At 34.8% G+C, this 27119-nt stretch overlaps 1 protein-coding gene and 1 long non-coding RNA gene across 3 annotated transcripts; one reads left to right on the plus strand and one right to left on the minus strand.

The window, feature by feature from the left end:
• Nucleotides 1-41: 41 nt before the first annotated feature.
• Nucleotides 42-3312, minus strand: LOC103443183 (uncharacterized). 2 transcript variants are annotated; one of them, XR_011571003.1, is made up of 5 exons: nt 2887-3199; nt 2699-2758; nt 2012-2114; nt 1327-1372; nt 42-355 (listed from the first exon to the last, which is right to left on the minus strand). It is a non-coding gene; the product is annotated as an uncharacterized lncRNA (long non-coding RNA). The 2 variants fall into 2 exon arrangements; XR_011571002.1 differs by lacking the exon at nt 2012-2114 and having other exon boundaries at nt 2887-3312.
• A 17766-nt stretch (nt 3313-21078) lies between these two features.
• Nucleotides 21079-25330, plus strand: LOC103421748 (probable receptor-like protein kinase At2g42960). Its single transcript, XM_029108167.2, has 8 exons — nt 21079-21796; nt 22309-23059; nt 23169-23273; nt 23463-23585; nt 23716-23886; nt 23974-24103; nt 24254-24463; nt 24768-25330. Exons 2-8 carry the CDS (start codon nt 22395-22397, stop codon nt 24897-24899), a joined length of 1536 nt encoding a protein of 511 aa, XP_028964000.2. The 5' UTR covers nt 21079-21796; nt 22309-22394; the 3' UTR covers nt 24900-25330.
• The last annotated feature ends 1789 nt before the right edge of the window (nt 25331-27119 follow it).

Consider the following 27119-nt stretch of genomic DNA (forward strand, 5'->3'; position numbering starts at 1 on the left):
TATGAACACATGTTGGAAAAAAATAATAATTAGAGTATGCATAAACATAATTACTTGGTGAATTACTAAATCATGAGCAAATGTAGGATTTGCAATTAGGTGCAACCAAACCCATTAGGCCAAAGTGCTAAAACAATACTAAAAAATACAAACCACAGTTTTTAAATTGATAAAAAAAATGATATCATCAGAAACAACGAACAACACATTCTTGAGTATAGTTCTCCTTAAGTCTTAACTAAGACAGCATTTTCAGCTGCAAACAAACTCAATCAATGAATACCAGAGGATAGAAAAAACCTTGCAATACTTGTCTGCAACTTTGGAGGTGATGTAATTCTATCAGCTACAAAGACTGGAAATGCATCAAACAAAATACATTGCAAACTTAGTTATAAGCCTTGAGCTTTATCCAAGCTAAACAACAGTCAAAATTTAGGCACTCTAAAAATGACAGAAAAATTATTGAGATTAACATAATTTACACCAATAAACTACCATTGAATTTTAAGTTTGGAGTGACTTTTCTCCATATTCCCCAAACCATTAAAACAATCTTATTTACATCATGTGGAAATCTATTTATAAATCCAAATTACACTTTTAAAAACTTGGGCAGTTGCCGTGGTTTGTTTCATTTTGGTTTTGGTTTCGATCCACATCGAATATTTCATTCATTTAATTGGAGGTTCGCACATAATTAGGTCAATTAATTTCATCTTATGAAGTCACTTTTGGGATTATGAATGTGAAATAAGGTATTTTGATTAAATTTTAACTGCACTCCTGCAGTGGTTGCAAAGAGAAACAAAAGAGCTCTCTATGAAGCTCTTGACAAACTGATCATATTTCTAAGATCCTTGTCAAGAATCACTTAGTTGAGAACTCCATTGCTCAAATACGATTACGTACTTATCGGTTTCAAACAATTATAGTCATATAAATTCTTTTTCTTGGTCAATGTATATATATATATATTTTTTTTTTTTAACTTCAAAAAACTTGAAAATGAAGGGCAACCATGTTGTCTGTAAAGCAACTATCTGAATGTTCATATAATTTTATATCTTTATGCAATAGGATTTCCACGTATTATCATGAGTGTCTTGGGCGAACCATTATTCTAGACCAACAAAGCATCAATTTATTATATTAACGTTTCATAACCATCAATTATCATGATATTATCAAATTGACTTAACCTCTATGTGGATAAATATTATCATGATTCAGCAACATCCCTAAACTTTCAAAAACCCAAATAGAAACAAAAGCATTGGTGTAAATTAACTATCTAACTGAAGAAATCAAAACAAAAGTATATACCTCAAAATGTCAAGCAACCAAATTCTTCCTCCAGCGACCCAAAATTCTGAAAATTCCATGAAAAAGGTAAACCCAATAGCAATTCATAGCTTTTATAATAGCAAAAAAATTGGGCAATGGTAAAGATGTGGTGAGAACCATCCCACTTTTTGCTTATGTATTTGAAAAGATATTTTATAAGTAGTTTATGGAGTCATTTTGATCATGTTGCATGTAAATTCCTTTCCACAGAGTTTAAAAAATATGGCATCAGTTGAATAACATGGTTGAAAGATTTAAAACTCATATATTCAATTTTTATGTCAAACTATAACATATAGCTAAAGATGTTGGGTCTATATACCATATCAATCATGTGCTAATTAGAAGTTTATCGATTCAGAATTCACAACGCAAAATAATGCTTTCCAAAACCGATGTGTTATAACCCCACAATATTGACATATAATCTGTATTTGCGTGTAATCACAACATACCAAAAAGAGTAAATTTTAAAGAAAATCTCCACAAACATATCCAAGAAAAGCTGTTTTTTTTATTTTTATTTTTTTTCTCAATTTCCTTCCCCAGTTATTTTTACTATTAATTCAATAGAAAACAAATCTTCTCTAAAAGAAAAGAAGGTGGACAGTGCAGTGGATAAGATATCAACCCGGCTAAGAAAACTATAATTGAATTCACTTACCGAGTCCTTCAACTGATATCGCGAAACTACTTATCCATGAGTTCTAAAGAAATTGACACCCGTAATGATGCCCAGAAGTGTACCCGATGCAGAATAGACCAGGCTTGGAAAATCAGAAACCGGATCAGTTTCTTATTTTTTCAAGACGTAAAAGAATTCACATGTTTATAACTATTGTTGTATGAAAAATAAACATGTTCAAAATATAATTAATGGGATTAAAAACTAATGAATGATACTAATATGGCAGACTCAGATCTCAAAGCTTGTGATTTTAATGAAAAATTAAGCTGGTTCACTATCCGTTTAAGGAGCAGTCCAACTCATAGAGTTTGCTAAAAACAGCGAGTAACATTTTTCTAAATTATAATGCTTTTGTAAACTGCAATTGAAGGGAGTATGACTGAGACCTGAATTGGTTCCTCTGGTTAGCCCAAATTTTTTTCAAGATTAACGGACAAAACCACAAATTCTAGCAAACCAAGTAACAAACAGAGATACAATCAGGAAGCAGCAGAAGCAGGAAACCATACCCAAAACAACTCATAATTTCCAGTGCCTAAAATCCAATCCAAATACGAGATAGCAATCTAAACATATAAAGATGCTTCCAAATTCGTTGATTAAAAATAAAGCTAAGATCTCATTACAGCTTTGCAATCCACTACCTCACCAGCTAAATCTTACCCTCAAGTGCCGAGAAATGGTGCAGGGGCCAAGTTGTCCTCGTCTCTATATAAACGAAACCTGCAAAACAAACGAATCAACCAAAAAAACCAAATCATAAATCATAAATCATAAATCTCCAAAAAGGCCAATGAAAAAAATTGCAAAAATAGAGAACAGCTTGGTACAAAAGATACACTCTTAGTTACCAAAACTAAGCAGGACTCTTCAACTTTAAATAGAACAACAAATCAACTTGGTTGCCTCCTGTTCAACGTTTAGCCAAATTATTCGGTTCAATGGTGCATAATCAAATCTTCAGTGAATGAAGACTAGACTACTTGGGGAACCCAAGCTTAGTCCATGCACAAAGCATTTTGGCAATTTGGGCCACACAAGTTATCTTAATGGGAGCCGTGGAGGGCTACAAAGTTGCCGGTGGTCCACTCAGTGAGGTGACGGACCCGTTATACCCTGGCGGGAGCTTTGACCCGTTAGGCCTTGCAGAGGATCTGGAGGCTTTTTCCGAGCTTAAGGTGAATGAGCTTAAGAATGGAAGATTGGCCACGTTTTCTATGTTTGGATTTTTCGTACAAGCCATCGTTACCGGAAAGGGACCAATAGAGAACTTGGCCGACCACTTGGCTGACCCCGTTTACAACAACGCTTGGTCATATGCCACAAACTTTGCTCCAGGGCAGTGAGGGTGACATTCCCTCAAATCTTGAGAGAGAAGCACTTTTACTAATCGCTTTTTTTAAGCTAATTGTTTAGGCGAATTGTCTGAATGAATTGGGATTTTATCATTTTTTTTATAGTGTGCTTATGTTGATACAACTTAGTGATCAACGCAAAGGAATATGTCAACAATTGATATTAATGTTTTATGTACCGAAATATTTGTACCTACATGATTGTATTAAAATATATTATAATGAACCTAAATGTATGTACCGAAATATATTATATTGAATTAATGTACTTTAATGTCAATACCAAAATGTATGTACCGAAATATAATATATTGAATTAATGTACCTAAAAGTCAGTACTCAAATGTGTGTACCAAAATGTACGTACCGAAATATATTATATTGAATTAATATACCTAAATGTATGTACAAAAATGTACCTACCGACATATAATCTATTGAATTAATGTACCTAAAAGTGAAGACACAAATGTGTGTATCAAAATGTACGTACCGAAATGCATTATATTGAATTAATGTACCTATATATTTGTATCAATAGATATACCAAAATATTCAAATATACTAATGTACCTAAATGAAGAACATACAAAATTGTTATCGGAATATATATCATAAAAAAATTAGTTGTCTAAAAGTAAACATTAAAATATATTATGATGAATGAAATAAAAATTAAATTTAAATGTAATTAATAAGGGTAATTCTATTAACACCCCCACAATCTTATGAATGCACCCCATAATTTTATTTTATTTTTAGTTAAATTTCTATTTTTATCTTGACAAATTAAGTTCTGAAGTTCAAAATAAACCTCATCCACTCCCTTATGCTGGTTGCCAACCACCATAATGTCTGGGCAAAAAATCCGAGCCACTCACCACCACACATATATATATATCCAATCACCAACCACTTACCGGTAGGTAATAGGGAATTGGGAGATGGGGTGTGTGAATCAAGAGTGTTGGACAATATATTCTCGATCTGTTAGAGAGTCGGTCTTGGCTGTCAACTTCCGTGACGTGGGGGGGTTTTGGTTGTGCTAATATCGATGACGGATACCTCTTATATGGGTGGCCCATGGCCATCGAGCTAGCTTTTTTGCCGTCATTTGTTTATGGGGATGGGGTGGCTTCAGAAAAATGGGGGACAAACCTGGAATTTTAGAGGTATATTTTTGATGTGGGGTGTATTTATAAAGATGTGAGGTGTTAATAAAACAACCCATTAATAACTCCATTAAAATAAAAAATAAAAAGATAAATAAAACATCAAAATATAACTAATAAATGAGATGATTAAATGTACTAAGGACTAAAATTGGATTTTAATTTTACACAATGTTATAGTCTAAAATTCATTTTTTTAAGGATTAAAATGAAATTTTGTATAATATTTATATATAAATTAACACCGAATCTTTCTTGGTCTGACAAGTTAATGAGGCGGCATCATGCCTTAAGACAAAAGGACAAGCCTAATTTGGCATTTGCATAATTTTCTGATGGACTGGAGCCCAAAGTGACGCAGGAGAAAAGTCTCGGAAGACAAGGGATGATAACTTGGGAATCACTCAATAAAGGGGGATGAAATCACTCTCTACGGGGGATAGAATATGGGAATCACTCGATCAGGGGCAACGAGTTCACTCACGTCACTAATTATGAATTCACTCGACACGACCAAATCTCACACTTGATTTTAAAGAGAAGAAAACTCACTCTCTTCTTATATTAACTTTAATTCACTAATTTCACTTCTTAAATAGGAGGCTACCTATAGGATAAAAAACTTAATACTAAAGGTTATAGTTACTAGGCATCTAATTAAAACATGGTTTTGAAAGATGAAAAGTCTCCGACAACATATTTAATGTAGAAACCATATTAAATGTTTTGCACTGTATGATTCTCCTCTTCTCAAAAAAAAAAACTCGTCCTCGAATTTCCTTTGATTTTTTTTTCCTTGATCTTTTGCACGACCTTTCAAAATTTTCCACAACAGCCACAATAGCAAAAGCAAATTCAAAGCTGTCAAGTTGTTCCGTCCCACAAAATATTCCTTTGAACTCCACTTCCATGTTATTCCAAAGCAAGTGCACCTTAGTTCCTTGTTAACAAAAATTGACTTCAAATCAAGCACATACGATTTCCAAATTATCGCTTCTTGTGATGAGTAGCATTGGAGGGATATTGAGAAACCACAATCAAATTCACCGATTATTTTCTTCAATAATTTCCACTCTAGATTGTGAGTAATGAAATCTTCCCAAATGTAATCATTATGTACAGTCAATGTTTTTACCTCTTTATGAAGCTGCACATAAAACGTTTCCACCATTGTACTCATGTTATGTGGATAACCCCAATCCATAAGGAGATGGATTGTCTGCACTCCTCATCGCATGTCCTTCTCATCCCCTTATATTTTTGTGGTCACAGTTAAGTCACGTTAACATTTTATATTCTTATTACTTTTTGTCTTATTATTTCTATAAAAAAATCAATATAAAATGTTGACATGGCTTAACCGTGACCACAGAAAATAGGAAGGGATGGGAAGGGGATGGGAAGGGCATGGGATGGGGAGGGCAGACAATCCATCTCCAATCCATAAAGCCTTCTTCTCCTGGCAGCAGATAAACTTTTTGATGAGCCACATCAACGGTATACTCGTTGTCATCATCAAATTTGTCGTAAATTGGTGGAGAATTCTAATCAACGAAACTAATTCTTCAACAATGTGACCTTGAAATGGATTGATAATCATAGCCATGATCTTTAACTACAGCGGAAAACCTGCTTTGATGCCACTTGACGCAGGAGAAGAATCTCGGGAGACAAGGGATGATAACCTGGGAATCGCTCAACAAGGGGGGACAAAATCACTCATGTCTCTACGGGGATAGAACCTGGGAATCACTCGACCAAGGGCAACGGATTCACTCATGTTGCTAATCGTGGATTCACTCGACACAACCAACTCTCACACTTGATTTTCAGGATGAGATAAGCTGCCAAAGATGGACCCTTACAACCGAAGTCTTTTGTTCGAATTCTCTATCTTCCAAAGTTTGCTTGAATGTTAGATTAAATATAGAAATATAGAGAATAATCTGAATGATGACTTTGAGGTACGACTTGAATTGTTTCCTTAAAGTGTTATTTGCCCCCACTCGAATGAGTTTGCTAAAGGGTTCTTGGCAAATCACTTCCAGGATACAACAAAGTATGGAATATTCGATTAGCAAAACCGAATTGTATTCCCTTAGAAATAACTAGAAAGAAATTGTATGAATGAGATGAGAAGAGAAAAGAGAGCAAGGAAATTATGTAGACAACAAATTTCTGAAATTAATGAATTCTCTTCTACTAATGTTACCCATATATATAGAGAGAATTGCACATTTTAGACATATCCTTTGGTTTTGAGTGTGTCCTCTCACCATGAGATACAACTAAACATTGTAGCAATGTTTCTGATAGATATGTCTGATACAAGAGGTCAATTATCAATAATTACGTCTGTTGGAAAGAGAATGCAGATCGGATGCATCATGTTTTTCCGCGAAACCATAAAAGGTGCAGCAATTTTCAATCTCCAAGGAATGTGATTGTTGGGTGACTGACCCAACTCCATCTTCTGACAAACAACCACACTCATATATATATATATATATATATATATATTATTCTTAAAATATTCAACAATCCTTCCCTATTTTAAGAATATATAATAAATGGTATTACAATACTTCTCTCTTTTAAATTAATCACAAGCATACCGATATATTCATGCATACAATAAAGATGTCTTTCGAATTAAACCTTTAATTAGTGTAAGTAATTCAAAGTTATAACAAATGCGATGGTGACCTAAGTTTAAACCACCTATTCTTATGTAAAACCGGAATCACCACACACATGATTATGTCTTATTTCCTTAAAGAAATTTCTAAACTAATTAAGCACTATTATGGCCTTGTGCTTCATCCTAGTTTCATGAACATTTACAAGAGAAAACCCAACTCTTGGTAGAAGCAGCACCACTTCTTATGTTCATATAGGTGAGGTTCCTTCCCATGTCCCTGCTACTATAGACATAACTACAAATAACCTCATTAAGAGATAAAATTCATCCTCCTAAACGTAGCAATCTTGCACTGATCATCCTGGAATGAGTTATATATTAATTTTCAGTGCTTTCACAACCACTTAACAATAACTTGTTATTACCCATTAAACTTTTAAACTAGTGATGTTCTAGACAAAGTCGGGTTACCATTATTGGTGGCTAATTTTCAGTAAAGGGTTTTAGCCCCATTCCACTAGATGTACTAACTACCAAAGCTCTTGAAAGTGCTTTCGTTAACGGATCCGCCAAGTTATTACTTGATTTAACATAAACAATATTAATAACTCCATCAGTTATTAATTGCTTGACATATTGATGTCTCAAGCTAATATGTCTAGACTTTCCTTTGTATACCTTATTGTATGCTCTAGACAAAGTAGCATCACTATCACATTATAAAGAAATGGATGGCATTGGTTGTGGTCACAACTCTATTTCCAATAACAAATTTCTAATCAATTCCGTTTCTTTACCTGCTGCTGCTAATGCTATAAATTCAGATTCCATAGTTGAATGTGCTGTACATGTTTGCTTCTTTGAAGCCCAAGAAATTGCTCATTCGGTAATTGTAAAAATCCACCCCGATGTAGACTTATTATCATTAGCACTTGTTATCCAACTTGCATCTGAATATCCTTCAAGTACTGCTGGAAACTCAGAGTAAGTTATACTCAGGTTAATAGTTCTTTTAAGATAACCAAAAATTCTATTTATTGCTTTCGAATTAGCAGTACCTGGATGACTAGTATATCTAGAAAGTTTGATTACTGCAAATGCGATATCTGGTCTGGTACAATGCATGGCATACATTAAACTTCCGATTACACTAGCATACTCAAGCTGTGCAACAGACCTACCAGAATTATTAAGCAAAGTTTCACTAGGGTCATAAGGGGTATTTGCTTCTTTTATTTGTAGATGCTTAAACTTCAGAAGCAATTTTTCTATATAATGTGATTGACACAAAGCGTAACCCCCACTATGCTTCTTTACTTTAATTCCCAAGATAGTATCTACTTCATTCAAATCCTTCATCTTGAATTTTGAATTCAGATACTCTTTAGTTTCATATACACCTTTCATGTTTGTACAAAAGATTAGCAAGTCGTCGACATATAAACATATAACAACGCCATAATCATTTGTGAATTTAGAGTATATGCATTTATCAGCACTGTTATGTCTAAATCCATATGATAAATGACAAAATCAAACTTTTCATGCCCTTGTTTTGGTGCTTGCTTCAATCCATATAATGACTTTACTAATTTACAAACCTTCTTTTCATTCCCAGAGAGAACAAACCCTCCTGGTTGTTCCATATAGACTTCTTCATCTAAATCACCATTTAAAAATGCCGTTTTCACATCCATTTGATGCACATGCAAATTATATAAAGATGCCAATGCAAACAATATTCTAATTGATGTGAGCCTAGCTACCGGTGCATATGTATCGAAATAGTCTATTCCATTTTTCTGCTTAAAACCTTTGACAACTAGCCTGGCTTTAAATGTCTGAATAGACTCGTTTGTATTGTATTTTCTTCTAAATACCCACATACAACCTATTGCTTTTGATCCTTGGGACAAGTATACTAAAACTCATGTTTGATTCGATATTAATGATTCAAATTCATCATCTATAGCCTCTTTCCAAAAGGTTGCATCTCTTGAAGTCAATGCTTCGCTTAGACTTTTAGGATCATCCTCAACATTCAACAATATGGGTATTTTCTTAAGAACCTTTGTTCTATTTCCTTTGACTAAAAATACAATAGATTGAGATGAAATAAAATCATAGCCTAGATTCTTTTCTTTTCTTATCCTTTGGCTTTTCCTTAGTTCATTAACAGTTTCAGACTGTTTTCTTTTCTCACCTTGAGAATGACTAGAGACGGATTAGAAAAAGGTGTTTGATCATTCTCTATTCCAGACACTGAGTAGTCATTATAGAAATTATTTTCTATAAATTCGACATCTCTAGACTCAACTATTGTGTTCGAGTCTAAATTAAGCAACCTATATGCCTTTGAATTTTCTGCATATCCTACAAATATACTTTTAATTCCTCTTGGACCCAACTTGGATCTCTTAGGATCGAGTGCCTTATAAAAAGTTACACAACCCCATACTCTCAAATATGACAAATTTGGTTTTCTTCCTTTCCAAATTTCATATGGTGACACATGTGTCTTTATAGATGTAATTCTATTGTGTATATGGCATGCAGTAAACAATGCTTCACCCCATAAATATTTTGGAGTATTAGCATTAATCATCATAGAATTAATGATTTCAGTGAGTGTCCTATTTTTTCTTTCTGCCAAACCATTTTGTTGTGGTGTATAGGGTGCAGTTCTTTGATGTACAATATCATGCTCTTCACAAAAAATATCAAATTCATGTGAAAAATATTCACCACCTCTATCACTACGAAGACATTTAATTTTCCTTCCCTTTTAGTTTTCAACTTCAGCCTTATAGTGCTTAAAACACTTAAAAGCTTCATCTTTATTATTAGACAATAAATAAACATAAGTAAACTTAGAACAATCATCTATAAATGTGATAAAATATCTTTTTTCTCCTCATGTTAAAACACCATTAAATTCACATATGTCAGAATGTATTAAGTTTAATAAATTTGTATTTCTTTCGGTAGTTGGAAAAGGTTTCTTAGTCATTTTCGCTTGAATACATGTTTCACATTTATCATTATAATCATCATTGCAAGCAATAAAACCAAGTTTGCGCATGTATTTTAAAGATCTAAAATTTATATGTGCTAAACGTAAATATCATAAATGAGAGGAATATTCAACAATATAAGCAGAATAATTCACTTTATTATTAATACTTAGTTTGAACATCTCATCACAAGAATACCTCTTCCCAACAAACATCTCATTTTTCGACATTATTAACTTGTCGGACTCTATAATAGTCTTTATACCGTTCTTACATAATAAATTTGCAGACACAAGATCCTTTCTAATTTATGGAACATGCAGTACATTAAGTAATGTCAATTTCTTCCCAGAAGTAAATTGAAATTCAACGGTTCATTTTCCTAGAACTTTGGCGGAATTATGATTCCCCATTAAAACTTCTTGATTGTCCGTTGATGCTTCATATGTCTTGAATTGTGCCTTGTCATTGCACACATGTATAGTAACTCCTGAGTCGAGCCACCAATCAGAGGATTTTATTGCTGCTGCCATATTCAGTTCGGTAATCATACCAATATGCATCATTGATACCATTGCAACAATGTTATCAATTCCAGAGTTTTCCACCATATTTGAGCTATTGGTTTTATTGGCATATTCCTCACTTGTTTTCCTGTATCTACAATCACGAATGTAATGGCATTTCTTTCCACAATGGTAGCAAACATCATTTGCATTCTTTTGATTGTTGTTGGAATTGGTCTTTTTAAACTTCCCTTTGTCAATTTTGACTTTGAAGTTCTTTTTATATTTGTTTCCTTCGACAATGTGAACTTTAGAGAAATCTTGATTTGTAAAATTCTTATCACGATTTCGAGTTTCCTCTTCAATTTGAATACCCTTTTGCAAATCCTCCAAACTAATATCTTCCACCATGTGTAGAAGTTTCTTTCTATAGTTATTCCATGTTTGAGGTAATTTTACCATAATAGCCCAAACTATCATAGGATCCGGAATAACTATTTTAAGTTCATGAAGCTTTGAGACCAAGACCAATAATTCATGAACTTGGTCTAGGATGGGTTTGTTATCAAACATAGTGAATTCATAATATTTGAACATTAAAAATTTATCGGTACCTCTTTTTTCAGTTGTGTACTTGTGTTCAAGTGCTTCCCAAATTTCCTTTGGAGATTGAATGTGTGCATACAGGTCATATAAACGATCAGATAACGTGCCCAAGATGTGTCCTCGACATACCAATTCATCTTCTTCACGCTTCTTTCAATCGGCAACTATATTGTCCGAGTCTTTGTCCCTTGGTTCACAAATAGGCTCCAATTTTGGGTCCAACACATATATGACATTTAGAACAATAAGCATGAAACACATCTTGTCCTTCCATCGGGTGAAATTTGATCCATCAAATTTGTCTAACTTGTAGACATCTTAATTGATAATCTTCAAAGTCATGTTATCAGATTTGTTATCCATGACGAAAATAACACTTTAAGATTGTTAGATTAAATATAGAAATATAGAGAATAATCCGAATGATGACTTTGAGGTACGACTTGAATCGTTTCCTTAAAGTGTTATTTGCCCCCACTCAAATGAGTTTGCTAAAGGGTTCTTGGCAAATCACTTCCAGGATACAACAAAGTATGGAATATTCGATTAGCAAAACCGAATTGTATTCCCTTAGAAATAACTAGAAAGAAATTGTATGAATGTGATGAGGAGAGAAAAGAAAGTAAAGAAATTATGTAGACAACAAATTTTTGAAATTAATGAATTCCCTTCTACTAATGTTACCCATATATATAGAGAGAATTGCACCTTTTAGACATATCTTTTGGTTTTGAATGTGTCCTCTCACCATGAGATACAACTAAACATTGCAGCAATGTTTCTGATAGATATATCTGATACAAGAGGTCAATTATCAATAATTACGTCTGTTGGAAAGAGAATGCATCTGTTCGGATGCATCATGTTTTTCCGCAAAACCGTAAATGGTGCAGCAGTTTTCAATCTCCAAAGAATGTGATTGTTAGGTGACTGACCCAACTCCATCTTCTGACAAACAGCCACACTCATATATATATATATATATATATTATATTCTTAAAATATTCAACATTGAATTCCTTGGTGAACTGATTCTGCCTTTTCCATGAGAGGATGGATCGATATAGTTATGGGAAAATGGTGAGGAGGGTCAACTGATCATTATGAGTATTAATTAGCTCCAAGTCTATAATTAGTCTTCGTCAAAATATCTGGTAGTTGATCTTCAATTTTACCAACGGAAACTATACGATCCAACTCTCTAATCTCTTTAATGAAATGTCAACCCGCTTCTAACATGTTTCATACGATCGTATTAAATCAGATCATGAGCAATATAGATAGCAACCTTGTTATCACATTACAAGTTCATAGTTGAGTCAGGTTTAAACACAAGTTGAGTCAACAGTTTCTATAGTAAGAGGAGTCCATTGGCCATGACACGAAAATGACAGATGTAGTTATTGTGATAGTCATGAAACTGTCTTGTCATTTCTTAATTGCATGTGAAGAGAACTAATAAAATAATCTATAAACTGATACAAATTTCCATCCATATACATTAGATTTGATTAAGAAAAATCATCCATATTATTAGAGCTTCCTCTCATTATCCAAAAAATCTTATGAGGATGCCATTACTCTCATCCAAAAAGTATACATGTGGCAAAATTGTATTGGTGAGAGACATCGATACATACATATATATTTTCTTCCTTTGTTCTCTGATGAGGTCAAGTTTGTTTAGCTAGCTAGTGGAACATGTCAAGCCACCTGAATTGAATATGAGGCTTCCGCAAGCTCAAAACAAGGCGCGCTCATAGAAAACCGAGGCACCGAAAACGATTTGCTTAGCTTAATGTTGAGGAGCTCATTGGCCATGTTTTCAATGTTTGGGTTTTTTGTACAAGCCATTGTTACCGGTAAAGGACCAATAGAAAACCTTGCTGACCACTTGTCTGACCCGGTTAACAACAATGCTTGGTCATAGTCTAAGAAGCTTTGAAGTGTATAATGATGCTCTGTTGGCAAAACAATGTTGGAGGTTAGTCGAAGACCCAAACTCGTTATGGGCTTTGGTGTTCAAGGCTAGATACTTCCCTAATTGTTCTTTCCTTGAGGCGAAAAGAGGCGGGAGAGCTTCTTGGGCTTGGTCAAGCCTTCTGAAGGGAAGAGATATTTTATTAAATGGAGCTCATTGGCAGATAATGAATGGCAAGGAGATTAAAGTGTGGGGGGATCGTTGGGTTCCGGCTCTCCCATTGGGTAGGCCTACTCCTTTGGGGTCGGTCCATGTTTCCCGAAACTTGAGGGTGGAGTCTCTAATTAATCTGGTGACTGGGGTTTGGGATGTTGATTTTTTAAAACCTTTTCTTGAGCAACCCAAGTTAGAGGCCATATTGGACTTGCATATTGGTGATTCCTCGAGAAGTGATCGTTTGATTTGGCCGTTTGAGAAAAAAGGGAAGTTCTCGGTAAAGTCGGGATATCACTGGGCTATTGATAGATACCTCTCCCCTCCCAATAGTTCTTTATCCCTCATCCCTTCTTGCTTCTGGAAGTTGGTTTAGAGCTTAAAAACTCCCCCAAAAATAAGAAGCTTTCTGTGGAAGACTCTCCATGGGGCACTTGCAACAATGGAAAATCGCACGAAGGAGATCGGCCCAGTCCCTACTTTGTCCAATTTGTCAATTGCAGGAGGAAACAATCGAACACCTCTTTCTGCAGTGTCCCTGGGTGAGTGCTATCTGGCGTGGAGGTTGTTTCAGTTTGAGGGTGGGTATTTCGGCTATAGTGTCGTGGGCTCATTGGCTTCTGCAGGTGTTTACTTCGGTGAAGGGCTCAAAGGAGGTGAGTCTAAAGATGTTTTCGTATATTGCTTTTACATGCTGGAATATCTGGAAGTCTAGATGTAATTTGCTCTTCAACAACCACCAGATTGATCCAACGTAGGTGATCTTTGCCTCTTCCCTCTCGACTTCTTCTTACACTGTTGCTCATCTAGCTCTGTCGCCCGAGCCTAGCACGGGTCAACATGAGTCTGGGGTTGGAATTAGGTGGAGTCCGCCGAACATGGGCAGTGTGAAAATAAATGTGGATGCTAGTTGGAATCTCAGGAGCAAGTCGGGCTTCATTGGAGTGGTGGTGCGGGGTGAGGAGGGTCGGTTCCTGGCGGCAGAAAGGTATAGTGGGAAGGCGTCTAGTGCAGATATGATGGAGGCTCTGGCTATTCTGAATGGGTGTAGATTTGGAAAAAGTAGGGGATGAAGCTCCGTTATTAGTGAATCTGATTCATTGGAATCAATTTCTTGTCTAAAGGATATGGCAAGGAATGGCAATTAGGATGCCTTTCCTATCTTGGTGAAATGTTGCAGCTTAGGTAAGGATTTTCCTGACTGCCGCTGGTCTTGGGTTCCAAGATTGGCCAATTCAGCGGCGGACTATTTAGCGTCGAGTAAGTGTAGGGAAGCTTGTGATCAGATTTGGGTCGATAGACCCCCATCTTCCCTTGTTCATGTTCTATGTAATGACGGCCTTCCCTGCCCCCCTTAACTGTCCTTTTGGGTTATGCGATGTGGGACGCTTTAGCATTAGATGCGGCGTCGTGGTATTGTTGTGAACCATTCATATTACTTTCTTTGCTGTTATTGGTGTCTTGCCTCTGGGTAGGCTTCCTTGTATTTGCTTGGCATCTTTGCCTTTTAATGTTACCAGGTTTCCAAAAAACAAAAAAAAAAGTTTGCAGGTCAGTGGGGTTAATGTGCTTAATTATGTTGATGAAACATGGTGATGTAAGAGGAATATAACAACAAATGCTTTGAGTTTGGAGTAAAATTTGCAAATGAAATTTGTCCTATTACATATAAACTTCTATTTGGTTACAATATTTTACTTGAATCAGAATGGTGATGCATTTGCAAGAAATGGTAAATATGTGATATAAGTTCAAATTCTGCAGCAGTCTGCAGAACTTCAAATGTTGCCTCTTACAAACTTACAGATACTTCCAATCATCTGCATTATTTCATCCTGAAATTTCTAATTAATGATATCTCATACAACAATATTCCAATTCGTTCTAGGTTGTAATTACTTGATTTTCGATTATCCGAATCCTAATGCTACATTGTACATAATTGAATTGTGTAATAAATTGACTTAAAATGTACTCATTTTAGTTGAAAAAGGGACCAAAAAACAAGGGACACAAAGAGCCCGAATTCCTCAATATGAGCTTGAATGATTGGATTCATAAAAACTTCCAATTAAGATGCAGACTTGAGCATAACCAACCGTGTATGTTTTCTTGTGGAACAAATTTGAATCTCTCACTATAAATAAATTTTACGTAGAATATTATTTTTGTAAAAAAAATTATAAGAACTTCCGATGAACAATTCCCGTACAGTTTCCATAATAATTGACCCAAAGTTCGGGAACGTTTCACTGCATGCATGTTACGTTGTCTTTCAATATAATTAATAAATAAATCATAAAAGGATAATATAAACTTGTTAAAACAAAGAAGAATATGCAGTGTGCATGGATAATGTGAGGGGTGTGAGAGATAAATAAAAATAAATAACTATTGGAATAATTATATAAGGGCCTCTTGCAAGCATCCAAGAAATGAGCATCTTATTGGAAATGGAGTGTAAGGGGGACAAATCATATATAGAAAGCAACAAATTAATTATAAAAATAAAGACACTTTCTTGGCTACATGATCTTCATGTTTCTTTTGGGTTTATCCTAAATGTGGGAATGTTATTAATACTAAAGGCATAGATATTTAAGATATGGCATGTGAAAGATGCATTAAACTAGTAGGTATTCATTTTTACTTGTAAGTAAGAGGTTTTAGGTTTGATTATCGCTAAAAATAAATTTGAACCACATTATTGCTAGCCCATTGTGAGATTTAACCCACTTCTCCATCTCTTTTAATGTAGATAATATCGTTTGTCAAAAAAAAAAAAAAAACCAGTGAACAATCAACATAAGATACTCGAAATATACTTTCACACTATTATTTTCCATATCAACTCAAGTCTGAACGATTTTCATTTAGTAGCAGAGCCAATGTGAGGTCATTGGCAACCATTGACCCCAATAGGTTTTAAAATCCCTCTTTTGAAATTTTGTTTGACCATAGACCAGTTAAGGCAAATGAAATAAGGATACTTGTAATCAATATATTTTTGGGAACTTCAACAAAAAACTCCCAGTACTGTTCACTTTGACAAAAAACCATATTTTTACACTAAAAAGTCAATCCTGGTACTATTCACTTTACCCTTTATTTTGTCCTTATCGTTAAAACTCAAAGTTTTCAAACTCTTTTCATTAGTTTTCCTTATATTTTTTTAATTGACACAAACCAAAACCTTTTGGTGTACTTGCTCGTCAAATTCGCATTGCTTTTACTTGGTGCTATTGCTTCTATTGAAAGAGTTTTTTGGTAATGAAAATTGTGAAGCTTGGTTATATGCATATGATTCTATTAATAGTGATGTGATAAGACGTTTCTATAACATGAGAACATGTTGTAGACAATTATAAATGAAACTATATGCTCGATTTTCGAAAACTTCTTTTTTATGACCACATTGTTGTAAATTTATGGCTCCGCCTTCTCGTTCATAAAATTTAAGTTCGAAACTTTCTTCAACAAAATGAAGATAGTCTCCTGTCTCTCACTTCGTACTTTCAATTGCTTTGAACTTGTAAACCCATTTCGTACGCAACCCCGTAAAACCATCCACGGTTAATTCTACATGTCATTGGTTGGTTTATAGCTTAATAATGTCATTAGTTGCTAATTAATTTAAAAGTGAATTGGATGGGTCTTTTGAAGTAATGTGCCCAGAATGTGGGCTATAAAGTTAAATATATGGAGCCTCTGACTTGTGGCCTACAGAAATTCTCTTTCAATTTCCTATGGTAGCTAAAAGAAATTAAGAACATAAAAACAGAATGGTTGTCAATTGTACCCAGCTCATGTGCTACATTTAACACTTTTCTTTTGACAAAGCAAAGCACAAAAAGCTTTGTTCATTTGACACTTTACTTATAAAGAGGGATTTAGAGAAGGTTTTTGGGCGATGTGGGACAATTTTCCCTCACAAGTTCCAACACAACCTTTACTTGAAGCTTCATCGTATTCGTAGTAACAACCCAATCTCGAGGTTTTACCGAATTAGCATATAATGAGATGAGATTCAATTTAGAATTCTTGCAATATTGGCAATTAATTAACAGTAAAGTTTAAATCAAATATGCAAACAAGGTAAACAAAATTTCACATAACATAGAATTCACACAATCTAATAAGCTATAGCCAGAGTTTAAAATATTCACGAAATTGTCTATATTTTCGTCAAAATATCTTAAATATCAAGAATCGATATGGAAATAAGGGGTGAAATGAAAACTTCACCTTATATCGGCGAAATATAGGAAAATCAATAATATCGATAATATTTACCTATTCACTATGGAAAAATATACCAGAACCCATTACGTGTTTTGAACTTTTGAAATTTTTTTTGGAGAAATTTTTCTCTAATTTCAACTAAATCTGAATGGGTATATCAACTTAGACCATTCTAAATTTCCATAATTTTCATCGAAGACAACCATTATCGATATCAATATCAATATTTTAATAAATTTGCATATCGATATTTTAAACACTAACTACAACTGAATCTGTTATTAAGTGAGTGCATGGACAAGTTCTAGCTAGTTTTTAGTTTTAGCAGTTCAAGATATACTGTTCAAATATGTATATGGTAATTATCCAAATTTATAACTCCAAGATGGAATATGCAGAAATTTGTCTTGTATATATGATGCAATGCAAATTGCAACCGTACGTACTTCCCTATGTCACGAAGGATGAAAATATTCGTGCACACACTCATTTAATAAATAAGTTGAAAATAAAATAGCACAGCAGCAGCCATGGCTGCAGGGACTTTCTCGCCGGGAAGAGGAATGGGAATGGAGAGAGAAAGTACGAGCTCTTTAGATTCGAGACTTCTGACTAGAAAAAGACGGGGTCATTTATTTATTTAAATACAACAATATGAGTTAGTTAACGAAAAAATAGAGCAATATGAGTTTGGTCAAGCGTTAAAGAGGAAATAGTTTTGTAGCCAAAGCCGATACCTATGTCGACAAAGCCATCGAATGAATATTTGACAATAATTTTAACACCAGCTCCTAGGCCCATCAATCGTATCAACAGCCTAGTTCACATTAAGCTTGAAAATACCTCATTTGAAGGCTTCCATTGCTCATCACTCAGGAAAAGAGTTCTCCTACGAATCAAAACTTAAACAAAACTTTTAGTTTGTCATCGTAGTTTTTAGCATGCTGAATAAGATTTGAAATACTTAGCTTTAATCCATGCAACACTGATTTTTAACAGTTTGAGCTAAGTTAATTGGATAGAACAATGCATCAGATCTCTTGCACACCAGTGTGATCCTCATAATTAGGGTAATTTACTGTTACCATAACATATATATCATGTAAAAATCCTAAAAATAAAAACAAAATGAAAATGAAAGTTCTACACATCACGTGCCATGCACGTGCAAGGCATAGCTCCAAAAAGCAGGATGCAGTGCAGTTGATAAATCATGCCATATTGGTCTTAAAACCACATGATTAGAACAGTTGGAAGCATGGGATTGGTCATTCAAGTCAATCCTTGGGCTCACGTAGTCATATCACCCAATGTGGGCCCCATTAGATGAACCCTAGTTCGTCACCTCTTTTGTTTTTTTATTTTTATTTTAGGGCAAGCCCGAATGGGTTAATTTGAAGTTTTGGGTAGCATAGAAAGGAATGGAGAAAATGAAATGTTAGGAAGACGGTGTTTTTAGACTATATTTAAATTACATAATGTGATAATTGATTGTTGAATTTTATTTTTCAACGACTTAAAAATGAGTTTGATTGTCAATTTGTTCATAATATAATTTATAAATTATATTTCAAGTAGATAATCTCTGAAGTATCATTAAAATAAATTTATCTGAGACACCCTTTAATCAAAAGTGATACTTCAAATCAAAGACTGTTCCTTTTCCCAATTGGGGGCTTTACACCCAAATCCCAATCTATGATGATAATTAAGAGCCACATTTGTTATTATAATCCATAATTTCTTCGGTTTAAAGTTTACAGTGTTAGGTTTTGTCAACCTGTATTGACAAATTTAACCTTCATAACCGTTGCAATATATGTTTTTTAAATTTTATTGGCCTAGTCAAACCTCATAAGTATGCATGGATGAAAAAAGGATAGATGAGTGTTAGTATAAGAGAATCCGTTAGGTCTTGTAAATCTTTGTGAGCTTAAGATTATTTGTACTCTAAGTTATAGACTAGTATATATTTATACATTTTGCTATCAATACAATTACAATTCTATATGGTATCATAGCGTTTAATATGATATACTATAAGTATCATCAAAATACCCACTAATAAGTGATTAAGCAACAATAAGTAAACTTCCAGAAGTCTTGGCAGGAGTGACAAAAGAGAAGAATTATATTTGTATTTAGGAGATTATTTGTATTTTTGCCTACCTTAATAAAATAGAAGTGATTCGCCCTCCTCTCTTTATTTATTTATTTATTTTATGATCATTGAATTGAATAAAAGTACTCTCTGAAAAGATAAACTTTTAGATGGTGCTATCCACGCATTTATTTTTACTTCTCACACACTTTCTTAATTTTTAGTCGTCGACTCAGATGTATCGAAAATGTTCAACGACAAAAAATTAACAAAAGTGCATGGGAGGTAAAAATGAGTGTGAACAGTACTATCTTTTTTTTCACCATGGCATGTAAAAAATTTCTTTGGATTGGATAGGCATGAAAATCCTGGCTAAGGAAATTTTGCCACACAAAACACTTTGATTATTGACACTTAAATTCCATAATTTTATCCAATCATTTACATGCATGATTTAAATTAGAGCATGAGGGATGAACTTTCTGAAACATCAATCCACAAAAGCAAATTTATCTATGGTTAATTCATAATGTTTTAACAGTGAACCTAGACAAATGGTTGGGGATTATTTACCAAAAAGAAGACAAATTGTTCAAGATATTTCTAAATTGTAAGCCTAATTAATTGATTAAAAAAGAGATCAAAACTCAAGAAAACAGCTACCTAGTACAGAGAACTAGATCATATAGTCAAGCATTTGGTGTGTTATTTGTTTCCTTCAAGAGAAAATACAAGACTGTTTTTGGTTTTTAATGGGAAAGGAATATAAATTATAGACCTGTGTATTGACAAAGTTATCAAAGTTGTGAGTGCCTTATTAATAAAAACAAATTTATGTTTTAGTCTGGACCTAAAGTTTATGACTTTATGGACCTCCACCTCTAATTTATTTGTCAGTTTCTAAGTATGTAATCACAGGCTGCTGCTCTCTCATTTTCCCTAAAATAGTTGCCAGAGGTTTAGGTCTTAGGTTCAACACACATTGACGTAACAGTGGTATATTTGTAATGGAAAAATGCTAAAATGAATCTAATTATCAACTGTCACATCATGTAATCTACAAAATAAAATTTTTAAAAAATAATCTCTTTATTATCACCTTTTATAATAATATCGATGCTAAGTTGTGACATAATATTGATAAATTACCTGGCCGTTATAAAAGCATTTTTTACAAATAACGTATCGTTTGTCGAAGAATTATATAAAGTTTGATTTCAAACAGGATTTTTTTAAGACACTAGGACAGTTTGGTAAGTAAACTAAACATCAGGGGCAAACTAGATTTGCAGTTCCCTCCTGTTGATGGTGTTTGGGTTGACTCTCTGTCACCTCTCTCTACATGTTTGCCACTTTACTTTTGTAGCTTAATCAAATATTTTTTCTTAACCAGCTATTAATTCCCCGTCTCTGTTCACCTTATTTTTGCTTTCCCTTTACTGTTTCTCTCTCTCTCTCTCTCTGGTTTCCTCCATTGCAACCCAAGCTTCCTTTCCAGCTTGCTGAGGCCCCTCTCCTTCACACAGACATAAACACCCACCAACCATTTTACCCACCTTTTCTTTCTTTACCCTCTAAAATCCCACTCCATTTCACACACACAAATTCCCTCCTTCCCTCTCTCTCTCCCCCCCCCCTTCCCCCACATTTTCCCTTCAAAGATTAGATTTTTGTCTGTCCTTCCCTCTCCTCCTCCTCTCTTTTCTTCCCCATTTTTTTCTCAAACTTCTATGGTTTTCTGAATTCTTTTGGCCCACTTGAAGGCCACATCCCTCCTCTGTCTCTACTTGCAAACTAATCCTCTGGAAATCCTTTGCCTTTTTGGACTTCTGGGTTTTGGTGGGTTTTTTGTGTTATTTTTCAGGTCTGCATTGGCCTCTCTATGCCCATTGGGTCTCTCTTGGTTAAAAAGGTAGCTCCTTCTCTGCTCCTCTGGCTGCTCAAGAAAGAAGATCAAGGGGGTTAGATTAGATCGCTGCAAAGTGCAAAGGTAAGTGCTTCTCTCTTGGAATCACTTTTTTTAGATAGATTCACTCACATTTCTCTTTATTGGTCTCTTGCTTGGATTATAAGTGATTCTGTATGAGATTTTGATTCGCTTTTGTGATAGATTTGGAATTTAATTTGTATGTCAAATGTTAGTTTGCTTCATTTGTTAAGAAAGTATTGCTTAAATATTACCGGGGTTTTTATCTTGGGGAATTATAAATGCGAGTCTAATCAAGGTGCTAAGTAATTTTTTTATTTTTTTGGAAAATAATCAAGCAGTTATCGTATCAGATTCCCCTTTTTTTGCGTTACTGTGATTTTTCTTTAAGATGATCAATATTTGAAGACTAAGCTAAGAATTTAACGTCTTAAAATTGATTTGATAGGATTTTCTAGTACTTTTTATTGTGGAATTTGAGTGTTACATAGGATTAGGATGAAATAAGAAATCTTCAATAGCTGCGTGATCAATTTCGTGCGATTTGAGTTACATGACTTGTTTCTCATGTCCAGGTTGGAATGTCTTGATTTTTTTTCTGGGCACTGAAAGTCAGAACACCAAGCCAGATTTGATATATAGCATCCGGAGGAGGATAAGAATGTCATCCGGGAGTTCTTTGAATGTGGAATTATCAAAGAAGATAGGATTTTTGGGTTTGAAACTATGGGTTGTGATCGGTATATGTGTTGGTGCATTTATTGTTTCGATCCTATGTTTCTTATCTGTATGGGTTTCATTTCGGAGGAAGTCTCGACGATCAGTGGACAAGTTCCCAGTCACCCAAATACCAAATGTCTCTAAAGATATCAACATTGATAAGATGGGGGCTCAGGGTACCCATGATCACCCTGATAATTTATTTCGTTCAGAACATGATAAAGCAAGTGATAAGAAATCAGAGAAGATGTTAGTTCATTTAGGCACCAGCAAATCGAGTGATCCTGATAACATGAGTCAGTGCAGCTCAATTTATCATCATGAGAGAGCACTTAGTTCGCAGTCAGGGGAAGAAGGAAGCTCTGGGACTGGGCGAAAGCAGTCGTCATTATCATATGGAGGACCTATTACAGCCTCTCCTTTGATTGGCTTGCCTGAAGGTTCTCATCTTGGATGGGGCCACTGGTTTACTCTTAGAGATCTGCAATTTGCTACAAATCGTTTTTCTGCAGAAAATGTGCTTGGCGAGGGTGGATATGGGGTTGTTTACAAGGCCAGGCTGATCAATGGAACTGAGGTGGCAGTGAAAAAGCTCTTAAATAACTTGTAAGGATTTAAACTCAAGTGCACTATCTTGTTATCACAATGCTTTTCTGAAACACAGATTTTTTTTTTCTTCTGCTTCTTATAGATGCTTTTTTTATCTGGTGCGTAGGGGGCAGGCAGAGAAAGAATTTAGGGTTGAAGTGGAGGCCATTGGTAATGTTCGGCATAAGAATCTTGTGCGACTCTTGGGTTACTGCATAGAAGGTGTTCACAGGTATTATTTTGATTTGACATTGTTGATATTAGTGCTGATGACTTAACCTTGTCAAGTAACATAATATTTCACATTAGTATGGGTTCTGTCTAATGCATCCCCTATCTTTTTCGGCCTATGATATAGCTTGCCATTTGTGTTTTTGGTTCAGTTTATGTTGTTCTTGATAAGTTGCTATCTATTACATAGGATGCTGGTGTATGAATATGTGAACAATGGAAACCTAGAACAATGGCTACATGGGGCCATGCGTCATCATGGAACCCTTACTTGGGAGGCTCGCATGAAGGTGATTCTTGGTACTGCTAAAGCGTAAGTTTTCATCTTTCAACTAAATTATGTTTCTTATTTAACTTTTGTATTGTTAATCTTATAATGTCACTTGAGATTTAGCTAATAGTGAGACTCAATTTCGAAAACTGATTTACGTACTGAATTGCAGGCTTTCTTATCTACATGAAGCTATAGAACCAAAAGTTGTCCACAGAGATATTAAATCCAGCAACATTTTGATTGATGACGAGTTCAATGCCAAGGTTTCTGATTTTGGATTGGCCAAACTCTTGGGTTCTGGAGAAAGTCACATCACGACTAGAGTCATGGGGACTTTTGGGTATGTAAATTCTTATGCTTTTTAACTCATGATAATTTATCTACAACTTATCTTCTAATTGGAGCAAAAAACCGATCCATTATGCAGTTATGTGGCACCAGAATATGCTAATACTGGCTTGTTAAATGAGAAGAGCGACATCTACAGCTTTGGCGTCCTCCTGCTTGAGGCAGTTACCGGAAGGGATCCTGTAGACTATGGCCGACCTGCTAATGAGGTACACAATTTTCAGAAATATTGTTTACTGTTTCTGAGAGTGTTTACTCTTCCTTTGTTCCCACCCTCAGGAGACAGCGTCCTTACCAGTTATGAAAGCTTTACTGTTATGTACAGAATTTTAAGAAGAATTTCTAAATACTCGTGGCAGGTCAATCTAGTTGAGTGGCTCAAATTGATGGTAGGTGCAAAAAGAGCAGAAGAAGTTGTGGATCCAAACCTTGAAGTTAAACCCAGTACGCGTGCCTTAAAACGCGCCCTTTTAGTTGCACTTCGGTGTGTTGATCACGATTCAGAGAACAGACCAAAAATGAGCCAGGTTGTGCGTATGCTCGAAGCTGATGAACACCCATTTCGTGAGGTGCGAATCCTCATCTTACCTGGAAATAATCTTTTAGATGTTTTATTATGTTCTATGTTTTTTCGTGAGACTGTTTATCTAAACGTGGAGTTTGTGCAATCTCATTTATGAATTTGTGTTTAAACTAACAAAACACTTTTCCTAGATTACTTCATTCTAGCATTAAGTAGTGATCAAATTGTCCATAGATATCGCTGAGGACTGATTAGCATGTGGTGATGAAGTTATAAGTTCATATTTGTTCCCATGCTCATAAAAATTGGGCGGTGTTACGAATCTTATTTTGCAAACTTGTACAATTCAGGATCGAAGGAACAGAAAGAGTCGTACAACCAGCATGGATATGGAATCTGCGAAGGAAAGTTCTGCCTCAGCTGACATAGAAAAGAAGGCAGGGGATCTGGAGAGCCAAATATCCAAGACAAGTCATGAATAGGACTGACAAACGCGTGAGCTTGGTGAACAATACTCCTTCCTCACCTCCCAGAGTAGCTTTCAGTAACCCGTCGACAGTATACAATCTCAGTTTCTTTCCAACAAAATTTCTAAAAAAATCTAAGAGAGGATTCGGATTGGAGATAGCGCATTTTGATCCTTAACCATTCAATCCCGGTCCTTGAAGAACGAAAGAGGTGCTCCCAACTCCATAATTTGGGAATTTTCACAGAGAGAGAGAGAGAGAGAGGTAGACCCTTGTTGTACATATGTTGCTTGGGGACCAGTGGGGTTTCTTCTTCAGATGGTGAAATGACTCCTCCTATTGTTTTTATTTATTTTTTCATTATTTATGTTTTTTAAGTTATCATTTTTCTGTCAGAAAAACAAAGCATTGGATTAATGTTGATGAAGATTCTCCTTTTCCCCTTATGCAGTTATGTTGTCTTCCTCTTTGTTACATTTGAATGATGGTGTCAGTTATAAACTATAATGCATTGTCTCATAAAGTATGTTAAGCAACCAGGAACAACGCTTTAACAGAAATCTTCTTTTTAGGGGTAGAAAGAACGAAAAATTAACAAATAAAGCTGACTAGCTCTATACAGTTAACGAGTTACTTCTCTTTACTTGTAAACAACAAGTTCACAACGTATGCATAAGTAACTTGGGAATGATAAACATACTGTTTTTAACTTCTCATACATTTTTGTTTAATCATGTCTATTGTTTTTGTTTGATTTATTCAATTTGATGACTAAAAACAAAAAGAGGTGTGTGAGAAGCTAAAAATAGTGTGTGAAAATCACCTCTCAAGTAAAATAGTTTATGCACACGTGAAACTGCCTGTAACGACGAATGAGTCCTTTGCGTATAACGAGCCACGTATCTACCTTTTCAAAGTAGCTTCTACTCTAGCTTCTCAAAATCACAATGTACTCTCACACACACACAAGAATGGTCCAAAGAAATCAACAAAGGTGGTCCAACCCAAGTTACTTGCATTACACAACTCCTACTCAACCATAAAGTCTAGTTCAAATGTAGTGGCAAATAAGAAGGAACACAAGGAAGATGCATTGATTTTTCAATGTTTGGGTTGGCAATTCAGTCAAATGAGCCATCAATACATTGAAGGGTGGAATGTAAAATGCAGTGCATTAATCGGTCAGCTTCTGCAGCCCGACAAACAAGTAAATTTAGTCAGTGTTTTCTATGGTTCCAAAGAACTCTGAGACAAAGAGAGACTTATGAATCATGGTCATAGATCATCGAATGGGTAAACCTGAGCAAAAATTATTTGATGTTTATGAAAATCTGATACTCCAAGTGTTTTAACTGTTAAATTTTAAATTTTATATATTTAAATGGATATCTAATAATTAAAATATTCGGAATACATTGATACCGCAAGAAACATTTGAATTCTGAGTGTGCTGTCTAACTTTTGACTTTTTTGTCCAACGGTTATCATTTGGATGCAAAAGCCCAATTTTTGTGGTAGGATAAACGTGGACGGCAGCAAATCATTTTTTGTTTTGGTCGGGTATTGGACAGCATTACAAGATTAAGCGATTTGAGCTCATGAAAATAATATGTGGGTGAACAAAGATACGAGGAAAAGGACAATGAAGAAGCGTGGTGAAAGAAAGACGGTATAATAGATGTAGAAAAAAATATATAACCATGCGTAAAAAAAAATGTAGAAAAAAATGTAATCATGTGTAGTATCTACACTAAAGTCATATTCAATGGACAAGGTTAAAGGCCCAAAAGCTAAAAAATAGTTTGATTTGTCAAAAAACTCATCTCCAACCAATGACGAGACTATAATTCTATGGAGTCTACTAAAGTATTATTTGGCCAAAGGGGCATCAAACTGGTCAAATGTAGCCCCTTCTTAGCCTTTTTTTTTTAGCCCAGCTACTCAGTTGTAATGCAACTGATTCAAATTCAACGACTAAATTTTAAAACATTCAACGGTAGTTTAACTAAATTAACCAATAATTTTAAAATATAAACGTAAAACTAATAAATGATTGAGGGGGCTATATTTAGCCATTTCAATTGGAGACGGTATATGAGTATAGCTTGACTTTTTTGGGGGGTTATATAATTCTGGACATGGCTACGTTTAACTCTTTCAGTTGGAGATGGCCTAAGACCATCTTCAACTCTTTGGCTAAAAGCCAAATTTTTTAGCTTGGAAAATTTAGCTTTT

Source organism: Malus domestica, chromosome 09 (assembly GCF_042453785.1).
Source record: "Malus domestica chromosome 09, GDT2T_hap1".
Lineage (NCBI taxonomy): Eukaryota > Viridiplantae > Streptophyta > Magnoliopsida > Rosales > Rosaceae > Malus > Malus domestica.

What these genes read in the sequence shown, in the direction of transcription:
- LOC103421748 (XM_029108167.2), top strand. Translation starts at nt 22,395, where the DNA reads ATGTCATCCGGGAGTTCTTTGAATGTGGAATTATCAAAGAAGATAGGA. An exon ending in TGCATAGAAGGTGTTCACAG is followed by an intron (nt 23,274 to 23,462) that starts GTATTATTTTGA and finishes TCTATTACATAG; the next exon opens with GATGCTGGTGTATGAATATG. An exon ending in ATTCTTGGTACTGCTAAAGC is followed by an intron (nt 23,586 to 23,715) that starts GTAAGTTTTCAT and finishes ACTGAATTGCAG; the next exon opens with GCTTTCTTATCTACATGAAG.